General features: G+C 45.6%; 1 protein-coding gene across 1 annotated transcript in view; it reads left to right on the top strand.

Moving 5' to 3' along the window:
- The window catches only part of LOC109373897 (contactin-4), a 289,091-nt gene that overhangs the window by 123,579 nt on the left and 140,225 nt on the right, over positions 1 to 25,287 (top strand). The window contains 4 exon segments of the mRNA XM_019628144.1: positions 370 to 472; positions 2,987 to 3,171; positions 14,976 to 15,112; positions 18,467 to 18,596. Of these exon segments, the coding sequence (XP_019483689.1) occupies positions 370 to 472; positions 2,987 to 3,171; positions 14,976 to 15,112; positions 18,467 to 18,596 (555 nt within the window).

Here is a 25,287-nt window from a genome sequence, read left to right as displayed (position 1 = left end):
TAATATTTAAATTTTTCTGCAGTACGTTTCCCAAAAGATCATTGATTTGCTTTTCCTGGTGACTGGGACTTGATCTGCCTTCGTATTTGTTTTTCTATGACTACCTAAAGAAAGGTATTTCTGAGAAGCAAAGTTGTATGCATGGAGAGTGGAATCCTAGGCAGATGGTGTGGCACCGCGACACAGGTGTCCCTCTAGCGGTCACTGGGAGAGGAGCCACAATTCACGGCTGTTAAGATGGGACCTGCTTTAAAGGAGGGAGTGCGCTGCGCAGGCGATGAGGTCTAGGAGCCTGGGACATTCACAGGGAAGCACAGGCGTGCGTTTTAAAAGAAACTCCAAGACTTAGCTCCTTCTTTTTATTCACAGGGGTGATGGGCGAATATGAGCCCAAGATAGAAGTGCAGTTCCCAGAAACGGTCCCGACTGCGAAAGGCGCCACGGTGAGGCTGGAATGCTTCGCCTTGGGGAAGTAAGTGCTGGGTCCTCCCTCTTCTCAGCTTTCTCTGTGTAAGTCTGCACACCCATCCCCTCACCACAGAGTGGGGACGTGGAATGGCCACAGGAGGGTTAGGCTGCCACCACGGACACGGCCAAAAGGAGGGGAGAACAAGCGATTCTGACAACGTGTTTTGTTCCATTCGTGTGACCTGGAATGCGCACACTGTCTAACCCAGGATGACAGGGAAACAGTGGCTTCCATTTGAGCTACAGTCAAGCTGACGATTTGGAAAAATACAGAGTTTTATTCCGGCCCCAGTTTACAGAGGATGCATCAATCGTTTCTTGAATGTCTTTATAAATCACCAGCCTCTTCTCTGTGCTTGGGCTAGAGATAGGTAAGACCTGAGATGCTCTGAGGGGATCGCTGTGTCCCGGAGCTGTCTGGAAATTATTCACGACTGTGTCGTTCAGTCAGTGTGGTATCCTCACCTAAGCCTCGTGGGGAACTGTTAACGTTCCCATGTCAGAGGGCACGGGGAAAACGAACAGCAGGGCAGTTAGGACTTGACCAGTGGCCCCACAGACAAGGCTTGGCATGCATGGTAAAAGCTGTCGTCTGAGATGAGAATGTTTAGATCCGCTATGCATTTGAAAGATGCTTGAGAACCTCTTCCCCCAGCCCACCCATCCGGCTCACCCACTGCTAGCTCCCCAAGCTCCAGGTATGAGCTAAGGCAAGACTAGCTTTTGTACAACCCTTGCATCATCGTGTGGTCTATATTCATATGAATTTTGTGTTTTGCAGCAGCTGCGGGAGAAAGATTTTCTCTGTTTTTATTTTCAGCTCTAATAGAAGGGTTCTTTTGGTTTCCATAGTTTCAAGTCATGACAGTATAAGCTATAGGAGAATCTTTACTTTGGCAGAGCACAATACAGGGATCATTTTGTAGGTCCTGAACACTGACCCATTACATAAATTGTGGCTTAGTGATAGACTGACCACTGTACAGACATGAAAGTCAAGTCTTCAAACAACAAGGAAGACACAGAAAATGCCCATGGTTATTGCTAAGACACTGAAAGCAGATTGCCAAATAGTATAATACAGTCCCATTTTTTATTGTAAAAAAGTGTGTGTGTGTGTGTGTGTGTGTGTGTGTGTGTGTGTGTGTGTGTGAAGAAACTCGATTTAGGGAAAAGGTGAAAGCAGGTAGCTGGACAGGTGAAGAATATATTTGGTGAGCTCTGCACGGTGACAGCTTGAAAAATCTCCCGTGGAGAGAGACGCAGAATTCACATTGTGCACACTTCAGAGGGGATATGAATTAAACTCTATTCACGCTACTCAAATGGCACTAGAATAAACACAAAAGACCCAAATTGGGCTCCTCCCGCCGACACAGACATGTTTGGGCGCAATCCAGCTGTTGAAACGCCTTCATCACCCACTTAAGAGCAGGAAGCCTTTATCTAAGGAGAGTCATTTGGAAACGCTCGTGTTAAGTGTATACCTCATCAAGTGGAAAGACACCCACAATGTCCTTTTGATAGAGCCCTTCTGAATTTTGAGTTAGTGTCTGTCTAATGAACTTAAATTCTTCTAAAGCAAATGTAGTACAGTTGATGGCTTTAATTTTCTAAATACCATCTCAGGTTTTCCAGGGAAGATTAGCAAAGCTTTACTCTAATTACTTCTCTGTGTGTGTTTTTGTGAAAAATAAATAAGTAAATAATGGTATCCCCTGCTAGGAAGCTGCAATCTGAAAAGCTGTGGTTAGCTCGCTCAGCCATTGATTTGCAGACTCAATGGTGCCCGCCTTGCAATTTAAGATGCATTCTTTCAGCTACGGCCGTGGGCTGACAAATGCCCTGAGAGCACATAAAGACCCCACAGACTGCTTCTTTTCATATCTCACTACTTTAAGTCAAGTTCCCCCAAACCACCCTCCAAATGGGCTGCTCTGTAAGTTGGTAAGGTTCTATAGAGAGTGCTCCGAGAGACAGGAAGTGGAAGCTACCAGTTGTAGCCTTATGGCCTGAGCCCTGAAACCAACACAGCATCCCTCCTGCCTTAGTCCAGTAGTCAGAGTAGTCAGAGAACCCACCCGGCTCAAGGGCGTGGCGCTGGACCTCCTTGTGACGGGAAGAATGTGAATTTGCAGTCACCTTTAGTCGGCCACAATTGTGCGTGAAGAGTTTTATTTTCATGTTTATGATTTAGGGGGGAAAAAGCAGATGTGTTAGAAAAAAGGACAACAATCATATAGAAATCTGTTTTTATTTCCATGATAGGATTGTCTAAGAGATAAATTACCTCATTTAAGGTTCAGAAAGGTTATTTAAGAAAAATGCTAATAACGATATTAGAGATGTGGACACGGATGACATCATAAAGTGAGGCGTGAACAAACCAAGTTTGGGGACCACTGTCTAGCGCAAGCTTATTTGTTTAGAACCAAGAAGGAGGGGGTTGGTAGGAACAGAGGCTCAGTGCATGATAGATTCCTCTGCTTTGATTCACTCTTTTTCTTCTCACCATCAGTCCGGTACCGACGATTATCTGGAGAAGAGCTGATGGAAAGCCAATAGCAAGGAAAGCCAGAAGACACAAGTCAAATTGAATTTTGGAAATCCCCAATTTTCAGCAAGAGGATGCTGGTTTATACGAATGTGTGGCTGAAAATTCAAGAGGGAAAAATGTAGCAAGGGGACAGTTGACTTTCTACGGTAAGTTTGTGATTCCAGTTGATCATGTGTGGTGCCCCAGGCCCTGGTCTTACAGTCGTAAGCTGGGAGGTTTGCATTCAAGGACCGCGCAGTCCAGGACTGTGCAAAACCCTTGGTTTGTTACTTACTCAGCATCCCCTGGGTGGTTCTACGTGTGGAGACTGAGGGGAGGGCAGGCTGTTGACAGGACAGAGAGGCAGAAATTCAGGCTGATACGTTTGGGGAGGAACATACTTGCAAAGGAACCATTTTTCCTCCTGCCATCGAGCTGCAGACCTGACCCAGGAAATGATTTGTTATTCCTGCTTCCGATTTATTTACTTTTTAAAAACTCTATGCTTTTCTTCATTCGTGTTTTGATTTGGGGCTCGTGTTAATCCTTTCTAATTGCGCCTGTTCGTAGTGATTTCACGTGGTACCATGAACATTTCAAAATGCACACTGTCCAAATTTAGTTCCTTCAGAATGGAGCATGACAAATCTCTCTCACCCCAAAGACAGCTTATGTGCAGCTGCTCCTATCCCAATCAAATCATCGGCATTGATCCAAACGCCATATAAATGTAAAACATCTAGCACGTGGCCATCAATTGAGCTGGTCTTGGAAACCCTGGGAGGGTATTGATTTGAGATCCAGAAAGGGATTTCACTGGATAAGCATCGACTTCTGCCAAATTGGAAACGCCTGCATCCCATCTGTCCGGGGCGTTGAAAATAAATATTACAGATTGGTCATTATTCAAGAATGGCTTAAATAAACAACAAGTATATTAAAATGACAAGAGTAGTTGTGTAGGGGCAAGTTGTAGCACAAGATTTAAATGTGCTTGTTTCTTGCAATAACTGATACCACAAAAGTCTGTTTATTTCACCCATGCTTCCAAAGCATTTTAGTTTTTAAGAAATGGCCAAAGAATTTTATTTGATAGTCTTATAAGGCCTTTTATAAGCATGATTGGAAATGGGGTGGGTTTTGAAATCCAGCTAAACTTCAGTGACACCCCCCAGCCACCCACATGTTCCTCGGCATTTTGGACTCACATACCCCTGATGCAGCCTGGGTGGCAGGAAAACACACATGGTCCTAGACCAGGGGTCAGCAAACTTTTGAAACAGAAGAGCTTCCAGGGGTCGGCAAACTGTGGCTCGCGAGCCACATGCGGTTCTTTGGGTACGTACATGTGGCTCTGAAGTAAAATTGAAAATGAAAATAAAACAAAACTATCATAGTTTCATATATAAAATATTTAAAGGATACTATTCACATAATGGTGATTATGTGAAAATATATTTATGGCTCTCGAATAATTTTTAAATTGTTGTGAGGGACAGGATTGGCTCTTCCAGGGGTCGGTGAACTTTTGAGATGGAACGTACCCAAAGAGCCGCATGTGGCTCGCGAGCCGCAGTTTGCCGACCCCTGTTTTATTGTAGAAAGCTCTTCACGATGACATGGGCAACAGTTATTTGAACACATCTATACTCCTCTTTTTTCAGCTACAATAAAGACTAACTCCACTGGGGGCCGAATGACAGACTCGACATTTCACTTTGTCCTTTCTTAAACTGTGGCACTTGGTACCTCATTTGATTGGTTGAAAAGCAAAAGGCACCATAGTTAATTGACTGGAGAAACATAAGACTGAAGGTTACGGATTTGTTCAGTGAGATGCAGTTATTGTGTTTAAGTGTTTAGGGCACTTTTCTCCCACCAGTATAATGATTATCTCTTATGTGTCAGGCAGGGACAACTTGAAGATATTCAGGTAAATGGCCAATTTGTGTTTCTTTTTTCTTTTTTATTAGTTGAACAGACTTTTTAATTCAGGGGTAGTTGTTCCTAAGTGTCATTTGAGTTGCTCAACTAATCTAATAAAGTCGTTTTCAGTTTTATGATTTTCTTTTAAGTGAAATGTCTGTCTTCAGTATGTTAAAAAGGTGCGAACGTTTCTGTAACTGGGACTTGGCACTTTCTGGTGGGGCACTTTTCCTGCACGAGAAGAGGAAGTACTGTTCTGAGAACCACCCTTCCCACTGGCTGCCAGCTTTGTGGGGTGAACTGTAGTTTTCCAGGGACCCTGAGTTGGAGATGAAGATCAGGATCTCACAGCGTTTCCCTTTGAAATGAAGTTATCTGCACCCATGCATGGGGAAAAGGCACAGTGAAAGGCGTCTGCTTTCTGAAGATAACTCAGCTTTTCCTCAGTTGTCAGCCACCCTTGGCAGTTAGAAGCTTTTCAGATGAGTTGACACCAAAGCGCTTGGCTGTGGTGTCTATGTGTGTTCTTTTGTTTTTCCTCAGCTCGCGTATCAGTGACACAGAAATTATCAAATTGTTTTCATTGTCACAGGGGAGCTTAATTATACAAAAGGGCATGGCTGTCATTTTTTTTCCCTCTCGTTTTTTGGTCTCCGTGGGGTCTCCCCAGTGCTGTGTTCCGAATAACATCCAGCTGCCTGGGTCTCCAACTGAAATGACTTATTATAATTAGAATCACTGAGCAGCTCACAAAAGGGGAGAAAGTGGCCCCAGTCTCTTAGCCATGAAGATGCTGCCTTTGTTGGCAAGAGAATTTCTTACGACATTAATATGTGCTGCGCTCAGGGGTTACAAACCACGGGTTTCAGCTTAGACACCCGCCTCTTTTTCGGTTCCGAGTTGTTTTATTCCATCCATCAGTCTTCACTTCAACAATCCCAGGTGTGCTAGCTTCTGTGCTGGCTTGGCAGTTACCCCCTTCTGCACTCAGACCGTTTAACCTTTCTCCAAAGGCCTGCGGGGCACAATTCCGTTCCTCCCGTCCTCCCGGTGTCAGAGTGATGGACGCCCCCATTCCTGGCGGGGGCGTCCCCGCCGCGGCTGTGTCCTGAGGTGAGCGTGTGCTGTTTGTGCCTGGGACGTGTGAAGAATGAAACTAGCTCAGACGAAAAGCACCATTCCCCTGCCCAGCTTCCCAGTTCCTTTTTGCCATGACTCATCCTTGGCCATGTGGCCTAGTTTTAATCTGTTCTTTCAGACTTTTCTTCAGCATAAAAAACTTCCTAAAAATAGATCTGTATATTTTCAGGGGTGAAAGACTATGGATCTTTTCTGCTAAAGGTAGACATTTTCCAAAGCGATTTAATGGAGTGTTAATTCATTCAACAAATATGTTTTTCAGCATCTACCATACGGCAGGCACTAGGGCAGCCAGACAAACCCCTGCCCTCAAGGAGATTGCATTTGCTAGAAGTCGACAGATAATACACAATTAAGCAAATAAGTGAACTAGAAAATTTCACATTGTGATATGAGCTATGAAGAAAATAATTAGGAAGGGCCGGCCGAGTGGCTCAGGTGGTTAAGAGCTCGCTCAAGAATGAGAGCTCTTTCCTGGCAGGTGCCTATTAAAAAAAAAAAAGAATGTGAGCTCTGAGCAACAGCGGTTCGATTCCCAGCCCGAGCTGAGCTGCCAAAAGGTGGCAGGATGGCTCAGCTAAAAAAAACAAAATAAAACAAAATGGAAATAACTAGGAAGACGTGATAGAAAATAACGAGGAACAGGGAAAAAGTGTCATCAGATAAGATAGTCAGGGAAGACTTATCTAGACGTTGCCTCTGAGCTAAAAAAGAGCCAGCCTTTCAAGGGGAAGTCTGTTTACAGGCAGGAGGTAAGGAGGTGCAAAGGCCCTGAGACAGGAAACGGTTTGATGTGTTTGAGATGCGTCAGGGAACCCAGTGCGACTAAATCATAGTGAGAAAGGGCAAACGTTTTGAAACACAGGAAGGTGACAGGTAATGCAGCACTTGTAAGCTAGGCACAGACTTTGGGTTGTATTCCGAGTGTGGTGGGAAACCACAGGGGGATGTTAAACAAGGGAATGGCTTAATCTGCTTCACGCTTCCGAAGCACCTCTCTGGTTGCTTTGTGATGAATAGATTATAAGGAACCAAGAGCAAAAGGAAGACAACCAGTCAGGAAGCCACCTAAGTGAGAGGGGTTGGTGGCTAGGACTCCAGGAAGGAGAAGAATTGGACAGACTTGAAATGTAGGTTCGCGTTACAGCCAATCAGGTGCTCTCCTGTCATTCCTGCAGTTACCCAGTCTATAGACCAGGAAGCTGACTCCCAAAGAGATCACACAGCAGTTTCAGTTTGCACAGTAAGAAGCAGAGCTGAGTTCCCTGTGCTGGGCTGCTCGCTCGGGCTCGAGGCTCTGCGACTTCTGCGTGCCTTAGGATAATCGGGACGTTTTATTACAACGCAGAACACTGGGCCCGTGGCCAGTGTACACAGACGAAGTAGAATGAGAGTGCTCAAGTAATTATCTCTGAAGAAAGGAAAGGGAAGTATAAAACGGGTCTGATTCACTTCATAATTACTCATCTTTCCACTTCATTGTGTCTGTATGGTCACTTCTTTTTTGCACAAATAGACCATGAGAATTATAGCCATCGTTTAGAAGAATGAAGTGTGAACTAGGAGAGCCTGATCCTTAATGCCTTTTGTGCCGTTTTTCCTCTATAACAGACGTTAAGTCAGCAAAACCATCTTTACCATTAGGAAACAGAATATAATATCTGAGCAGTAAACAAGACTATATATGTCACTGAATCCCTTACTGTTTGAGCTGGAAGGAATGACTGGGACCAACCGTTTGACTTGTGTAAGTTAAGAAAGTAAGGCCGAGAGTCGTAAAACAACTGACCCCGGGCCATACGAGTGAGAATCTGAGCCATGACAAGAACTGCAGTGGCTGTCATACTCTACCATATGTTGGTTACTTGTCTTGCCAGTCACACATTTTAATAAAATACGGAAGGGAAAAAAAGAAGCCCATCAGTCATCCAGATGAACACTTGACTTTTCACTTCCTATTTTCTAAGACGTTCACCTGATGACTTTCAGTCTCCTGTCCCAATGCCACCTGTGGCTGTATGTCTGGACCGTGAGCTTTGGTCCTTTGGCTCTAAGGGCAGAACTGTAGGCTCGATGACACTGCAAATGGCGTTTGAGGTCATCAGGGGGTGAACACAGAAGCACCGTGCAGCACAGCATACTAACATCCCACAGACGTGCTGTGGGCCTGTGGTCACTATGGAATATTCAGCCCTGGGAAGTGGCTTACGGGACAGGATGCCCAGAACACGACCACAGCACATCAGGTAATTTCGCAATAGAGCAATCGTCTGTTTAACTGTCCTAGACGGAACGGATAGCGAGACCCTCAGTTTCTCGGAGTGTCACTTAAGGTAAAGTCAGCAATTTTTAGTCACTTCTGTTCATCTGGTAGTTCCAATAAAGTGGGCTGCTGCCCTTTTATAAGGGGTACATGCTGAGAACGTGGAGGTAACAGTCGGTGAGGAGTAACGGGAGTAGGACATGGGTCCTTAGCCCCTGAGAAACTTCAGGGGAGAAAGAGTCACAGCAAGGACAGTGTATTGAAATGCAGCTCACGTCCTTCACTCTGTATTGTCACGGAAGGCAGATGTAACTTACAATTTTTATCCGTCAAGGAATATAGTTTATTTTTACCTTTAGCAACTTTTACATAAGTAGATTCATTTGTCTAAAAAATTCTGTGCTTCTCTATAAAGCAGTACTTCTCAAACTTTTAGTTTCAGGACCCTGTTTTACTCTTAAAAATTACTAAATACCCCAAAGAACTTTTGCTGATGTGGGCTACATCTACCAACATGTGCCATATTAGAAATTAACACAGAAATTTAGTACTTTTAAAAAATTTTGAATGATAGTGATATAGCCAGTACATGTTAACATAATTTCATATTTTAAGAAAACTGACTATATCCTTCCAAACAAACATAAAAAAACATTCAATGAGAAGAGGGACATTGGTCATGTTTTGCCAAATCTCTTTCACGTCTGTGCTGGTGGAGGAAAGCTGGATCCTTCTAGGTGCTTCTGCATTCTATCCGTCATTCTGTGGTGTTTCGGTTGATGTACATGAAGGAAGTCTGGCCTCACACAGATGAGTTGTTGGAAAGAAAGGATCGCATCGTCACCCTGCAGGAGACTTGGGGGACCTCAGCGGCCCTTAGACCACACTCAGAACCACAGGTCCAGAAGAACCCCCATCGCTGCTGGTGGTAGGACAGGACGTGCTGGAGAGCCTGTACATAGACCTGTGTGCCCGTCGTCATGATCCACTTTCAGAGCCTGGACCTCAATGTCCCTGGGCCTCATCTAGAGGGTGGGCATGAGTCCATGTGCCTTGCAGGTCATTATCAGGCTGAGAAATAAGATACGTCAAGTGATGCTGATGAGAGACTCCGTGGTCAGTCCATGGTGACCGTGACGGGTAGTATTATGCTCAGAAAATGGGGAGGGGTGGGAGGAAGGGGGGAGTGTAACCCACTAAGAGCAGACTTAGAGAAACGCTAGGCAGCGACTGGGCTGAGGATTGCAAAGAAATGTGAAGGAATTGATCCACGTTAGGCTAGAGGATAGCTTGCTTTATTTGGGTAGTAATGGGTTTAATGAACTAGTCTCAAGGCCTTTTTTAATGAGCACATTTCTGATTTCCAATTCTTTTTATTCCGTGACTCACTTCTAAAGTTCTGAACTGACCGAAGCACATCTGGGAAGAGAAAATGTGTGTCCTTATAGAAATTGGTTAACAAGAAAAGAGTTACGTGAAACTATACAAATGATGGTACAAAACAGCTCTGCCGCTTGTGCCAAATGAGCTGTATGCATTCAGGAGGATTGTGGTGGGCAGATCAAGGAAGGCTTCATGGAGGAGACATTTCTGCCGAAGAAAAACTGGTTAAGGGATGAAGGGGAGGAGGACATTCCCAAAATACGAGATGGTCTGAACAAAGGAATGAGGCAGGGCCTGGCTAATTGGACCTGAGGACAAAGGGGACCCCAATTGTCAGGAGCTGTGGGTTCACAGGGCAAACTCAGAGAGAAAGTGGGAAAACCAGGTAGAACCAGATGACAGAGGACTTTAAATATTAGCTTTAAAGTATGAAATATGGTAATGTTCTCTTAATTTGGATAACTTTTACAAATGAGCGTGCGAAGCACATTCACAAACCCTATCCATTACCTCACACTCGGGTTACTCCCTGCAGTCATTTCTGCTCTGCTTATTAATGAAAACCTAGTAATAGGGACAGACCTGCTTTGGCTTGCCCTCCAGTATGCCTTCACACAGGTCGGGTTTTATACTTTATGCGGAGCGGATCATTGTTGTCTGGCAGGCCTGGTCTGATGGTACCTCCCCTTCCAGTGACATAAGTGCAACGTCGCTTAATATCGCAGTGAGGAGAATTCAGAGCGTTCGAGTGAAGTATACATTAACAGAAAGCCCAGGACATGCAAGGATTCGGTTGGTTCAAGAGACACCCTACAGGCTCAGTGTATTAAAGTCAGAAGGGAATTTGGACACCATCAAGTCCTATGTCCCCTCAGTTCAAATGGGAAAACGTAAGCGTTCAGTCTCCAGGCTCCGCACCCAAAGCTCAGCTCACCAACGATAAGGTTGAAATGCCTCCGCAGAGTATTTTTCCAAGTGCATGTGCTGTTGTTGAATCAAGTTACTTTTTTTTTTTTTTACATGAAATTCTCAGTATTTTTAACAAAGCGAGGCTGCTCTAAGTGAAGGAGCAGGAACTCTGCCGAGTTTCAGAGAACTGAATGTGGAAACACTCCTTGGGAGATGGTGGCTGATGGGAGTGGATGAGAGCGAAGTCCGCGTGGGGATTTTCAGGGCTGGTCAAAGGTCAAATGTGGCCCCTACTCCAGAACTCAATATAAGTATTTCTCTGGAGAGCTAAGTAAAAACTCACTTCCTTTCAGTGAGCTCAACAAATGGGAAGGCGGGGGTTAAGGGAAGACTGTAAGAATAAATCGGAAGACTCAGTACAGGAAGGTGGGTGAGTGAATAGCTCAAGTGCCAATCCTGGGAACATTGCATTCAAGGTAAAGATACTGAGACTGCCTCATTGATTCTGTCAACAGTGCGAGAATGCCAGGCTGGAGATAAAGATTTGGGAAGCAACTCTATGTAGGTGGTAAATGGAAGCCAAGTAATTATCTTCAGCTCATAAAACCCACCACCAATAAGCTTCTTAAGCCCTGCTCTCCTCACCCCTGCCTTTCCTGGGGATGACTCATCTCCTCCAAGACGAGAAACAGCCGGGCCTGACCGTGAATGGCTATGGGTCATTCTTGTCATCGTAATGCAAATGCTTTTCCCCACTATGTCCTTGCTTTTAGGTTTTGTAATTTCTAAGTCCTCGCGCTCATGATGGCATTTCTTTCTATTAGAAATTTCTGGTTTTGGAGACTCAGAGAGCCAGATAGCTCTGACACTCATTTGACCACTAAATTCAAATTATATCCATCTTCAATAGAAATTATTATTGGATAAGATGCTTGCATGATTCCAGTGGCTGGAATACACAGCCATTGATTTAGGTAATTTCTGTCAGTTATTGAACAGAAGATTGAAGTCAAGAGATTATCTATCTATCCAAGAGACTCACAGTGTCATAGTATCAAGCCTAACACAACCACTAACCTTGTTTTTGAATTTGTAGCTTGAGAATAAGACTAAAGATGTTCTTGAGGGATTCTTCTGAAAGAATGTGAATGGCCAAAATGGATGGTTCTGTGTTAATGTGTGGGTATGATTAATTCTGTTTAATATGTGGAATCTACATGCGTTATCCCCCCCCCCCAAAGACATTAGACACAACCTTCTTTCTGAAATAATAATGCTGACCCAACCTGCTCTGGCCTTCCTCGGAGCTATTATTTAGACCTGGAGTTATAAAATGTAGTTGAACCTAGATATCAAGTGATAAATACCATAGACACACCCACATATAAATATATACAGGAAACAAACATGTTTTTCTTTCAAGCTCTAAAATGCACCATTTTTTATCCAAGGACTTTGACCTGGGTGACCCAAAGAGATGGAGATATGTGACAGTCCATCAGGCACAGAACTGTATTCTAGGACAGAAAACTCACCCACTTAGATATGATTCATCGCGTCTAAGTGAGTGAATCATGCCAGAAGCCTGCACGACGTGGGCTTTTGCCCTGTGGATTTGCAGTTGGTGTGTTAAGGGGAAGATTATCTCATTCTTCACCAATTACATATGATATTTCATTCCTGATCTCCTTGGGCCCATGTTCAGGTATTCACTTCAAAAGGAATATGTTTTCATCATCTCAGGTTTGGCTTCTATGTATTAGTTTTACTTTAAAAGCAGAGAAAGTACCCGATGAAATGGCTCCCAGAGGCTGGACTCATAGCTGGGGTCACCTTGGCCAGCACAGGTAACGACCACTGAGCATCCTTGTCGAGGGCCCTGTTGGAAACAATGGGCAAGTCCTCAGAAGGGTTCAATTAATGAGAGATTTTTAAAGTCTTTCCAAGCCCTCTCAAGGCCCTCCCTTCCTTGCACCGCCTCCTTTCCCAGACAGCAAGGCTTTGCTGCCTGCACTGTGTATTTTTGACAAGAAAGCGACGAATAAGCCCAAGTGTTACGGGAAATCTGTGACATTGAAATCTGTGTCTCTGCATGTGCTTTTGATGTTTTCTTTTTGAACTTCAACTTGACATTGCTTCATAAGTTACATTTGCCCTTCCATTTTTTTTTTTCCTCACCCACTTTGAAAAGTTAGGCATAGTTGTTAATATTCCACACAGCTTTTTGGAGCTTTCCTGGTTTGCTTGGTGTTCATGGGCGCTATGGGGGGTAAATATTCATCAGGTTGAATGTGAAATCAGACATACCACTGCCATTAGCCCTATCAGGGTGATAGTCTGACTCTTCAAGCACAGAACTGAACAAGCACCTACTTCCTGAGCTTCCGTTGCATTTCAGCAGGAAGATACAGAACAGCGGCCAACCGGCAGCTCTTTCAAGGATGAAGGTCATGGCCCTTAGTTCAAGTTAATGCTTGTTGATGTTATAGCTTTGGGGGGAAGTTGACCCTTCCAGCCTCCTTGCACACCCAGCACTGCATCATCCGCATCAATAGAGGGTTTGTAAAACTGTGTCTTGCTCTTTGAAAAACATGAAATTGCTTACAGATGGAGGAATGAGAAAGCAACGTTTATTCAGGGACTTAGAGACCTCTGCTGGTTGAGGGGCTTGAGTGTATTTTCCAGTTTTGTTTATTATTAAGAAGGTGAGGTAGACAGCTTGTCCTCGACACTGGTGAATTCCTTTCGAATTAAATTACGGATGATCCTGGAGCCTCACCAAATGAAGATTCAGAGGCCAAGTCAGGAAGAGACGTGTTCAAAGTATTGAGTAGCACCTTTTAATTAAATACTGACCGCAATTCTGACTATTAGGTTTATACTGGCAGGCGTCACCCTATAGAAACGCCCTGTGGGAAGAATTCCTGAGTGGTACCCAGAGTTCCCTTCCATATGAACTTCGGGCTGAAGGGTCTTCTACCTAAATGCATCTGCCATGACAGTTAGCAATGGTGTGAACTGTGCTTTAGGCAAAGGGAATGATGTTTATGAAGACGTTTTATGGAACGTGGAATTAATACCGTGTGTAGCTCCTTTACGAACAAACATGACTTTAGGTGAAGCATGAGAAACGTGGCATCATGTTGTTGGTGGGAGGGGTGGAGGGCAATAGGCAGCGTGGGAATAAGGCTGCCTGACTTCCTGTAACTGTGGGTGGGACGTGATGTCCCAGGAGGGTTTTCGTAAAAACCGGGACTCGCTCCGAGGTTTGGGATTCTAGGGCCATACTCATGTGCATAACACTCTATCAATATGAAATAAGTCAATATTTTATTTTTTTATTGTTTTTTATTTTATTGGGGAACAGCCATGGTCATTGGTTACACATTGCCTTCGTGCCACAATGGCACAGTTGAATTTTTTAAGGAGGATGCAGCTCACAGTGGCCCGTGTGGGGATTGAACCAGCAACTTTGGTATTATCAGCACGATGCTCTAACCAACTGAGCTAACCAGTCACCCCTGAAATAAGTCAATATTTTAAAATGATGATAGTGTTGAAGGAGGAAGGAGTCACAGAAACTAGCCATATAATGTGTGGGAGTGAAGTATATTCATTAGGGACAGGCTCAGCTGCTGTAACAGATAGAACCCAAAATACAGTGGCCTAAATAGGAAGCTTGTTTCTCTCTCACATATCTCTCCAAAAATAGGCAGGTGAATCTGGGACTGCTTTGGTCCACAAGGCCATTCAAGGTCCAAGGCTGGCAGGTCAGCATTTCCACCCAACTTGGCTTCCATCTCTGAGCCCAAGGATGTTTCAAGGATGTTTGCCATCCATTGTTTTTCCCACCCCTGGGAAGTGGCAGTGAGAGTCGAGGGCAAGTATCTTTAGGTAAATAATCTGCAGGTTGCTCTCAGCCCTTTCACACACGTGCCATTGCCGTGAACTTAGTCACATGGTTACCTCTACCTGCAAAGGAACCTGGGAAATGTAATACACATCTAGGAATACATGAGCCCAACCAAACATGGTGAGGCAGTGTGGGATATTTATTTCTCCTACAAAAAGGGAAAAAAGGAGGAATAGACACTTGGGGAAGAGGGAGAGTTCATTTTGTCATATGGCTAATGTTTTATTCATTCCGCACTCACTAATATATAATATGGTTGGACATGGGTTGGGGTGTCTTCTCAAAGTGCTCCGTGAACTTCTGCCCAGCCTTGTAACTTGCATAACATTTTGAAAAGGGATTTTATGATAAGCCTACTTTTGTCCTTTGATTGCATGTGATAAAAATTGAACATACCCTGAATGTCCATCTTTTCTTTGCTTTCTGAACTGCTATAGCTCAACCTAATTGGATTCAAAGAATAAATGATATCCACGTGGCCATCGAAGAAAATGTCTTTTGGGAATGCAGAGCGAATGGAAGACCCAGACCTACATACAGGTGGCTGAAAAATGGTGAACCGCTATCCACTCGGGTAAGCAAGCCGACGACAAGCGCGTCTGAGTATTGACTATAGTGTCCAATGTGTCCTCGTTGCTATGGAAACAGGAAAATGACAAGTTGTTTCCAAACTAATATGCAAGCAAATGCCATTCTTACTGGAACAAGTGACAGCGAGTGCGGCTGATAAACAGAGCCTGCCCAGAAAAGCCATTCTTCAGCTTCTGTACTGGATTTCGGTCTTCACAGATTAACATCTCTGGCTTCACACTTGAAAGTTATGCAGAAGGTCTGGCACGTGTAATGGTGCTAAGACCCAGATCTGTGTGTGCACCAGACACGAGTGAGTGAGTGAGTGCTAAGATACAGACAGATCTGTGTGTGCACCAGACACGAGTGAGTGCTAAGATATAGATCTGTGTGTGCACCAGACACGAGTGAGTGCTAAGAGACAGATCTGTGTGTGCACCAGACACGAGTGAGTGAGTGAGTGCTAAGATACAGATCTGTGTGTGCACCAGACACGAGTGAGTGAGTGAGTGACACCTCGAGGCATCCAAACTCCCCTCCCAGTGTGGCTTTGTCATTCCTTCTGTCTAGGAGACTTTTGGATAACATGGTATAGTACGTTCACCATCCAGTCACCCACTCTGCCTTAGACATGGTGTAATGACGAATTCAAACATGAGATTAGCATCTCTAGTCAGACATAGAACAAAAACTAGAGGCGATGACTGGGGCTGGAGGCACCGCCACAGGCCTGGGAGCAGGCAGTGTAACTGGGACCTCGGACACAGAGTCCCTCTCCAGGGCAAGATGCAATAGGTTTGGAGATAAGGCTTAAGGTGTGCATGCCCCCACCCACCTGTTGCCACCCAGTGGTACAAGCAGCCAAACTGCTGCCTGGCTCAGTAGGACTCAGACATAAGATGGGTGGAAGGCACGGGCCATGTCCCCCAATGGGCCTGGGATGGGAACTGCAGTAGTCCCAGGATCGTTGCAGGTCAGGACCTCAGAGAAGCCATCAGGAGGCTGTTTCTGGGCCTTGGTCCCGGGAACGGGGTGGAACGGCTGCAGAACTGCTAATGGAGGGGAGACAAACCAACAAAAATTACTCCTTTTCAAAATAAGCCTGCAAACCAGCAGTCCAGTCCACACGATATGCAAAAGTGAGTTTTTAGAAAGATAACCACCAGCAGAACAAGCAGCTTGTTTACCAGGCTCAAAGAGATAAATCAAAGGATCATGTCCATAAAAATAAACAGGATGTTCTGAAACGATGGCAGATAAATCTTTTTAAAGACCAAATGGAAATCTTAGAAACATATAACCATGAAATAAAAATGCTACTGACACTATTCATTTTGTAAGGGGAAATGATAGGCTATAATAATATTCACAAAGGATTCAGAGGTGTTCTCAAAATAATTTTAACGAATGCTTCCCTAACCCACCACTCCAAACACACTGCCTCATCCGACAGTCCCAAGGGGCCTTGTGAGTAAACGCTATTGTTACTCCCATTTTATAGACATGGAAACCACCTCGTCTGGAAAATGGTTAGAGCTGAGCAATTTGCCTTAGATCACATTGTTCATAAGTGATAGAGCCAGGATCCAAATATTAAATGTCTACTGTATTCAGAACCACCAAAGTTTGCCCGGATAAGATTTTTGGAATTGGTTATATGGGAAAGTTTTTGAGGAAGAGGAGATAAGGGAAGAAAAGCGTAAATGCTCTTTGAAAATATTTCAAAAATTGCTCTTTGGGTTTTCTAAACACAGGCTTCGAGCAGGTTTGCACGCAGGCGCTGCGTCGCGGGTGTTATGGAGATCCTCACCTGTGACGTAGGGAAGCCAGGCGGAGCCCGGGGGGAAGTGACGCAAACTCGGGGCGTGGCCTGGAGCAGTCTCCCCAGCTGAGGCAGGGAGGCTTGGCCTTTGCGTCCATGCCTTGACCGGTCATTGGATTGGATGGGGGGGGGGCTCCCTCAGCCAAGGGCAGCTCCCAGAGAGAGACTTAGCCGTTATCTGACGCAGCAGCTGGGGGAACAGGTACCTCGGTTCGGAAGGGAGTATCTGGAAGGTGCAACCCAGCATCCTGTGACAGGAGGGACTTGGACCCGGTCCAGGAATGCCCGTCCAAACGGAGCAGACCCTGACAGAGAACCCGGAACAAAGCGGGCAGGACGGCAGGACCTGCGACTTGGGAACAGTTGTGTCCAGTGGAATTTTCCTTACAGGATTTTCCTTCTGCACTCGAATGTTCGCTGAAATTGGACATTTTCCTCAGGCCCCAAGTCGAGGGCCAGCTTTTCATGCTCAGATTCTGCCCCCCACCCCACCCCCGTGAGCCCCCGGGGACAGTGCCTGCAGTGGGCACTGGCAGGGAGATCTGTGGGCACAGCTGCAGATGGGGGATGTGCAGACCCCACGCCCTGCACCTGCACCCCCTGCGTCACCCAGAGGGATCCTACTGGGGCCGTGGTCCTCTCAGCTCTAAGAGCCAGGCTCAGAGCCATAGAGCGCAGGGACCAGGTAACCGGCGTTTTCCTCCCTTTGTTTCATGAGTGGGAGCACGAGGCCTAGATTTGATCAAAGCCTCATACAGTGTTCGCCCATCGCCCAGCTAAACCGCAGCAGAAACCCAGTGCGTCTTCACACATTGTACTGTTTTAGATGGCAGGTCTCCTCGGAGGAAGAGATCCTTTTTGGTACTTAATGGAAACGGATCACCCACATTCCGTACCCACAGGCTGACGAATGAAAACAGTCTGTTCCATACACTAATTTTTCTTTCTTCAGACTGGCTACCGCTGGTGGTCCTCCATGTAGATCCTGCCACCAGCAGCAGAGTTATTAATACCTGGGGGTTTTTGTTGTTGGTTTTTTTGTTTTTTAGTAAACTTCAACCGATATTAAATATTTGTGTCTGCTTCATCAAAGAAGATTACAATCCGATTAACTTTCAAAGTGTTGCCTGTTCACAATTTGAGTGTTTTAAATATTCTGTGCAGTAAATTCTGTTGTATTTCCCACCCCCTCACCCCCAAGTAGCACAAAGCCTTAGAGTAAAACAAAAGCGTTTTAAATTTTAAGTTGATCCATTTACAGGGGATATTAATCTGAATGTTTTCACTATTAAAACAGTGAGAACTCAAGAGAGTCCTACAATTTAAATTCCATTTTCCAACTGATGTGTGGGTCGTTCCATTTAGCATCTGACCTGCCACAAATTTAGTTGACAGATAAATAGATCATGTTATGAAAATTGCTTATGTGACGGCTATTTTCTTCCCATTAAGCCCCTTTGATATAACATGTTGCCAAATTGCCTTGAGGTCTCATTGGAGAAGGTCATTGTTTTGTGGTTCTCTTTTCTTTCACAGGACAGAATTCAAATCGAGCAAGGGACGCTCAACATAACGGTGGTGGACCTCTCCGACGCCGGCATGTATCAGTGCGTGGCGGAGAATAAACACGGAGTTGTCTTTTCCAACGCTGAGCTCAGCGTTATAGGTGAGTACACTGGAGAGGAAGAAAAGAAAAACTGTTGAAATCACTGCACTAACCGGGGGGGGGGCTCTGCAAAGAATAAATGTTCAGCCCAAGAAACAGGTAGAGAAATCTTTAGACTGAAGATAACGCTGGAGAAACAAGTAACAGTAAAAAGAGGCCTCTGTCTAGATCCACCTCTTCTGACACTTGGAATGGGTAACAGCGTTCCCGCGACTCTCATTTTTATTACTCTTTTGATCCCTGTTCTAAGTTGCACAAAGTTCCTGAAATGCTTTGGAGGCTGTTGCCGACGTTCCAGTGCGGCACAATCTTTATTCTGGGAGGAGGAGGAGCTCACGTGCTTTGGGAAGGCTTATTTGAATCTTCCCAGGTCTGAGTGAATCTTGTGCTCCCACGTCTAAATTTTCCAGGCTCTGCAGCGGCGGGCGGGCTGCCCCTCCAGCTGCCCCTCTCACCATGCGGCCTGGCCCCTCCCTCCTGCTCTGCAGCTATACTGGCCTCTCTGTCCTGCCGATTCATTGTCCTCACTTGCTCCAGGGCCTCGCACATACTGTTCCTTCTGCCTGCAGTGCTGTTCCTTCCCCTCTTCATATCCTTAAACTCCTCCCCATTCTGCATCTCCCAGCTCCACTGTCACTCCCTCCGAAAGCCACACCTGGCCCCATGCCAAGGTCAGCTGCTCTTCCAGGCTGTTACACTGCCCTTAACTCGCCTTATAACCGATGCCACAGTTGCATTTTACTTGTGTGTGTGATTTCTGTCTTTTTCTCCCACTAAACTGTCATTCCCCCTGATCTCAAGGACCATGTTTGGTGTAACTCATCGTTTCATACTTGTGACTTAATATAACAGTGAAGCGCATAGTGTGCACTTAATAAATATTGAATGAATATAGGAATAAATGAATGAGTTAAATGATAAAGGAGGAGTTGAGAGGCTGTTAGAAAATGAATTACCCAGTCAATTAAATAACTAATTGAAAGTATAGGTGAAGTGAATTGACAAACCTATGGGCATTAAGAAAAAAAAAAAATCTTGTATGTAGAAACATTTTGACCCTGACTTCAGAATTTATCTAAACTATCTAAGCAGTAGTCCTTGTCCAGGAGAGCATAATAGAAGTTTCTGAGTAAGAGAAAAGCAGCACACAGAGGACGCCGACCCCATTGGCCCTGACCTGTCCTCCTGGGAAGCACCGTCTGATACTTTTGGTGCCTGGCTCGTAGGACCTACATGCACGAGAAGATGCTCCAAGCTGCATGCACTTCCACCCTGTGCCAGGTGACAAGGAAGGAAAAGCTGCCGACATCCATCAAAGACAAGGATCAGTGCGAGTTTATGGGGCTGCAGCCTTTTTCCAAGAGGCCTAGGGACATGCTGGCCTGGAATGTTCTGGAATGATCACCAGCTTGGCGTGGCCTACGGTTAAACATGACCTTTGTGGATGCCTGAACACAGATGCCTCCCGCCCCACAAATGTTGGGAACAACCATTTTAACTTCCTCCAAGACAAGTATGATGGCTCTCCCTACCCAGGGTGGCCCTGACTGTTGGTAGTCAGAAATGACGGTTGGTGAACAGTTCACCATGGTTAATTGTTCAGAGTTTTCTTCAGAAAGAAGCGTGTTCTGTATTACACATTATGTCAACTAGTTAGGAGAACAGTTAAAACTGAGGTTGAGTATTTTAATGAATGAACCACATTGTCCCAAAACCCTCTCATGAGTTTTTGCCAATTTAGATTTTACAATTTTAAAAGATTTTATAGGTCCCTTTGTTAAAATTTGATAGTGACAAGTGACTGAAAATCCCAGAATAAAATCATGGGGATGGAGGCTAACTGTAGTCCCCAAAGCAGAGCCTGATGTGGGGAAGGCTATTAAAATTATTTTTCTCTAGAGCCCCTGCCCACAGCTGGAAATAACTGTATGAGATCCATCCCTTAGAATGGTGTCTATTCTTTGTGTCGAGATGTAAGGGCTTAAAACAACTCTTTGCAGTGCCTTCCCCAGATCCTTCCTCCCTCACCCAGGGTTCAAAGCCTGTGAGTTGGGAATCACTGCTCCAACTTTTACATGAAGAGGGTTATTTCAAATCATTTGCAATTGAAATTCATTCCAAATGAATTCATGATCTGAGTTCTTATCTCAAGTTCCCCAAGGTCAGCAAGATAGCACAGTAAAGATAACATGAAAGTGCTTGAGAAGTTATTTAACCACCCTGATCTCAGCCAACCTGAGTATGAGAACAATAAGGCATGTCAGTAAGTGACACAGGCCAAACCCTGGTAAAAAAAAAAAAAAAAAAAAAAAAAAAAAAAGCGAGGCTCCCAGGAGTGCAGGAAAGGGAGATTGGCGGGTGACTCGGCTGCTCAGCTGGGCCTGGAACAAGAATGTATGTTTGCACAGACAGGAAAGAGCAGCGGGAATATTCCAGATCCAAGTGACTTGGCCTGAACAGAGGCTCAAAGTTATGAAACATCTGCATCGTTTCTTGCGCATAGAGAATCCTGCATCGTCTTCAAAAAATCTGATTCAAACACAAAAAGCGTATGGACAAAGTTTAAACTTGAAAAGAGGAAGATGAAAAAATGAAGGACCAATTTTAGAGAATCTTGAATAACAAGCTTCGACTTCCCCTCTTTCATGTACCATTTCCCTGCCAAAAAAAAATAATAATAAGTCATATAAACATCGTGCATAGTGAATCGAAGGGCAGTTAAGTGTTGAACGAGTAAGTCCCTAGAGCCCACCTTAAGTGAATGAGGGAGAAGATGTGTAAAAATACACGTAAATTAATATTGGTTATCTTGGGGAAGCTGTAATATCATTGTATTCCACAAGTCACTGTGTTTTTTGTAGAATAATAATAGTTTGACTCTTTTGGGTCATGTGACTGATTTGGTATTACCTGTGTTAGAATTATGATGAAGTTGAATTGAACAAAGGAACAAAATGAAAACAAGATACTTCAGAACAAGGGGGGAAAAATGTGCTGTTCCAGCTATTGATCAAGTATCAGGATGCTGTAATGCTGGGGAGGAAATCCCTTTCGAGACAGGTAATAGTCCCAAAGTCATGAATAAGAGACGGCCAGGAAGCAAAAGTTAATAGGCTTTTCCCTCCATCTTGTTGATGTGTTCTGTCTGGGTCCTTAATGTGTATGTAACATATCTATATTTAATGGATTGAAACTGCTAAATAATTAACCTAGATGCTGGTTACTCCCTGGATGGGAGGGTGCCACAGGGAGACTATTACCTTGAGGTCAGTGTGTTAGAGTCGGCCTGGCTCTGGGCACATCAGGTAGAAACCTCCTGGTCTGTGACGGAACCTGTTACAATTGATGCTTCATCATTCGGCCATGCAACTGTCCCCAGAACTCTCCTGTGCCCACCTGTGTCATGGCCAGGGCTCTCTTGCGGGACACATTCCTGTGGCATCCTCAGGGTGCTGCACAGTTCCCAGGGTGACACTGTATTCCACCCCTGCCTCCCACTCTTGGAAGTGTATTGGAACTGATGTGAATAGTCTTAGAATCATGCGGAAACTTGAATCTTCTATACAAATGTCATTAGACGTTGTTAGGCATTGCATTGGTTGAAAACCTCGCTTTTCTAAGGCGCTTTTGTGTTCCTCTTTGGTATGTGTGTCCGCTTACATGGATGGCCGTATTGGTGATGGGGCAGCTGACTGAGCTGCCGAACTTGAAACGTCCCATGAGGCTCCCCACGGAACGCGTGTGCCATGTGCATGGCATGGGGTAGAGACGGGAGGTGGGTCCCAGGAGCAGAGCAGGGGCCGGGGTGCCCGTGAGTCAGTGCAGGAGTGTTCTCTGGGAGAAACCTGGAAGAGAACAGGATGGGAGGGCGCTGAGGAGGGACATGGGCTCAGGTGAAGTCTGGCCTTAGCTCAGCCTGAGAGGGACACCTGGAGCATCTGAGGCAGGGAGGCTGCCTTTTTTTTTTTTCCCCCAATCTCCATATCAGTCAGTCATTGGGCTGTCCCTAAGGGGCGGTTGGCAGTGTCACTAGAGTTGGAGATGGGTGGGGTTGGTCATGGGGGCAAAACCCCCCTCCCAGTCAATTCCCCCGAGAAGCAGGCAGCTGAGTGGCCCACAGCAGCTGGGGCCGAGGACAGAATCTGCGGGCCTTCTCTGCAGAGGACGAGCAATGGCACTATCAAGACGCTTGGTTACTTTGTCCAGTTTCCCTGGGTCATAACGGGTAGTGTAACGAGTGTCTGACTTTCAAATGTGATGAACGGTCCCTGAGAGCGAGTGGGTGTCTTCCCCATGGTCTTTTGAACGTGCCTGACTCTGTGTGATGGAACAGACGCAGCTAGCCCTGAGAGCTTTCTGTCTAATGGCTCCGTGTCCTAGGGGCTCTCCTGGCCTGTGGGCTGGAGGACATCCGACCCTGGCAGGGCACTCAGATACCATTAAGGGCCAGTTAAAGTGAGGTGCAGGCTGCGGCAATTATCTGGTTAATGTGGCTCTAATCCAGGTGATTGGCTCCCAGATCAGGAAAGCATTAAGGCTAAACTCAAAGTCATTTCACAGGGACGCCCACGGGTGCTCATCTGCACCCAAGTCAGATGTCTCAGCTGCCTCGTTGAGCCAGATTACAAAATAATCAAATACGATCGGCCTCCCGTGAGCAGACAAATGCCCTTCTTACCAAATGCCTTTGTCTAGGCGGGAGCTTTATTTAAATCGCCGCGCACAGGGAAGGCTGTGTGCCTGGATCTCAGATCCCAAGGTGGTGTTTCTAACCAGGTGCTCAGCTGCCATTTATCAGTGAAATGAGGGTGCCGTCCCTCCACCTCCCCTCAAAACTGAAAGAGATCACATGCGAACGCGTTTTGCAAATCTAACAGTGTTGTTCGTAGCAATAGAAGAAGTGTTCTGCTGCTGATAACTGGTATCCGTACCAGAAACTGTAGAAGCTGCAAACAAACAAAACATGTCTCTGGTTCCCAAATTTTGCTGCAGATTAAAATCATGTGGGAGCTTTTCAATATCCGGACGCCGTACCAGTAAATTCAATCTCTGGGCCCAGGACCCAGGCTTTATGTTTTAAAGCCGCCCGGGTGTGGCTCCAGGGACCAGCGCAGCCTGGGAACCACTGCTCTAACTGATCAGATCGGGAAGCCATTGGCTTGTTCCTAAGGCATCGCTTCTCGCCCTCGCCGCCCATCAGATGCCAGGCAGGACTTGTTAGAGCGCAGGTGGCTGAGCCCCGTCCCCAAGCTCCTCAAGCGGGAGTTCTGCGCGGGGCCTGCGGGTGTGCATGTCTCCCAAGCTCCTGGGTGCCGGGGGTGCCGCTGGTCCAAGACCACACTTGGAGAACCAACCGCTGCCCTAAACTAGGAAATCTAGGCTACGCAGAGGTTGTTGTGTTTGTTTAACTTCAATATAGGCTACGTAGTAAAACTGGAGGTTTCCATCAGGGCTCTGAGTCAGAAGTCCGCCTGCAGAAGAGAAGCACCAGGCATCAGAGACCCCAGCCCCGGCCGAAGGACCCAGTTCACCAAGGCAAGTGAGTAGGAATGGGCACACAGGGACGTCACACACTGCCCTGTGAGGACCGAGCTAAGGTGGTGCTCTGGTGGCGCAAACCAACGAGGGGAGACCTGGAACGCGGAGGGAGGAATGTATGGCAATTCCTCCCGTCAGTTTCCCCCACAGAAAGGCCTTCAGTGAGTTTGTTTAAAATGTACCTGGAATGCAGCCCCGGCCATCACCAAGCATCAGTACCATACACTGTTTTACAACCTGAACCTGGGAGTCTCCCGTGACACGGCTGGGAACGCGCTATCCATTCTGAGTCCACAGTCCCGTACACCAAGAGATTTCCAGCCAATTCTTCCTCAAATGTCAAGCCACAAGGAAGTTTTGAGTCTTCTAGCAAAATTATATGTTTTTCTCTTGTTAGCCAGTAAAAAACCTGCTCTTCTGTTTCCCTGCAGCCATGCTGACCTGTCTGCTTCGGCTGTGACGCTCAGGGCTGATTTCACTCTATTGTGCTAAGTCTAGCAAGATTGTTTCCTATCCTTCCTATGTTGACTTCAGCCATATTTTAAATGTTTATTACTTTATATCTTTTGCTAGTATCTACCACGTCTCTTTGAATTAGTAAATAAATGAAATAAAGTAAATATTCCCCCCCCATTACCCTCTGGCAACAAATTGATTGATTTTTGTAGCCTGACCTATAGGGCGTGTTAGAATCCGCAGTCGAATTAGCAGTCCGTTTTCAACTTTAAGGCATGTAAAACTTACATGGAGATCTTTTTAAATTCAGACTCTTGAGTTCAGGTTTGGGGCGGGGCCTGAGGTTATGAATGTCTAACGAGGTCCCAGGTGATCACCAGAGCTTCTACTCTGGCAATCACAGTTTCAGGGGCACACGCTGTAAGCTTGTAAATCCTCAGGTCCCTCTCACAGTGGGTAGAGTTTAGGCGTGGATACAGTTAACAAGCTCCTCCAGCTGATGCTTATAATGAGTTAAATTTAGGTGCCACTGATCTAGAATTTTCTCTGTAGATCCCCTTACTGACTCGTAAGCCATCACAGTGGAGTAGCCTGTAAAAGCAAGGAGGGGTTTAGAGGCAGGCGTGCAGACTGTTAGTATAAGCACTCGACATCCACTTCATCCCTGTTTCCATCACGGAACCTTGTATTGACAAAA

This window comes from Hipposideros armiger, unplaced genomic scaffold (genome assembly GCF_001890085.2).
Source record: "Hipposideros armiger isolate ML-2016 unplaced genomic scaffold, ASM189008v1 scaffold_750, whole genome shotgun sequence".
In the NCBI taxonomy this organism is placed as follows: Eukaryota; Metazoa; Chordata; class Mammalia; order Chiroptera; family Hipposideridae; genus Hipposideros; species Hipposideros armiger.
The sequence above is the reverse complement of the archived record's forward strand: the minus strand, read 5'-3'. Positions and strand labels throughout refer to the sequence as shown.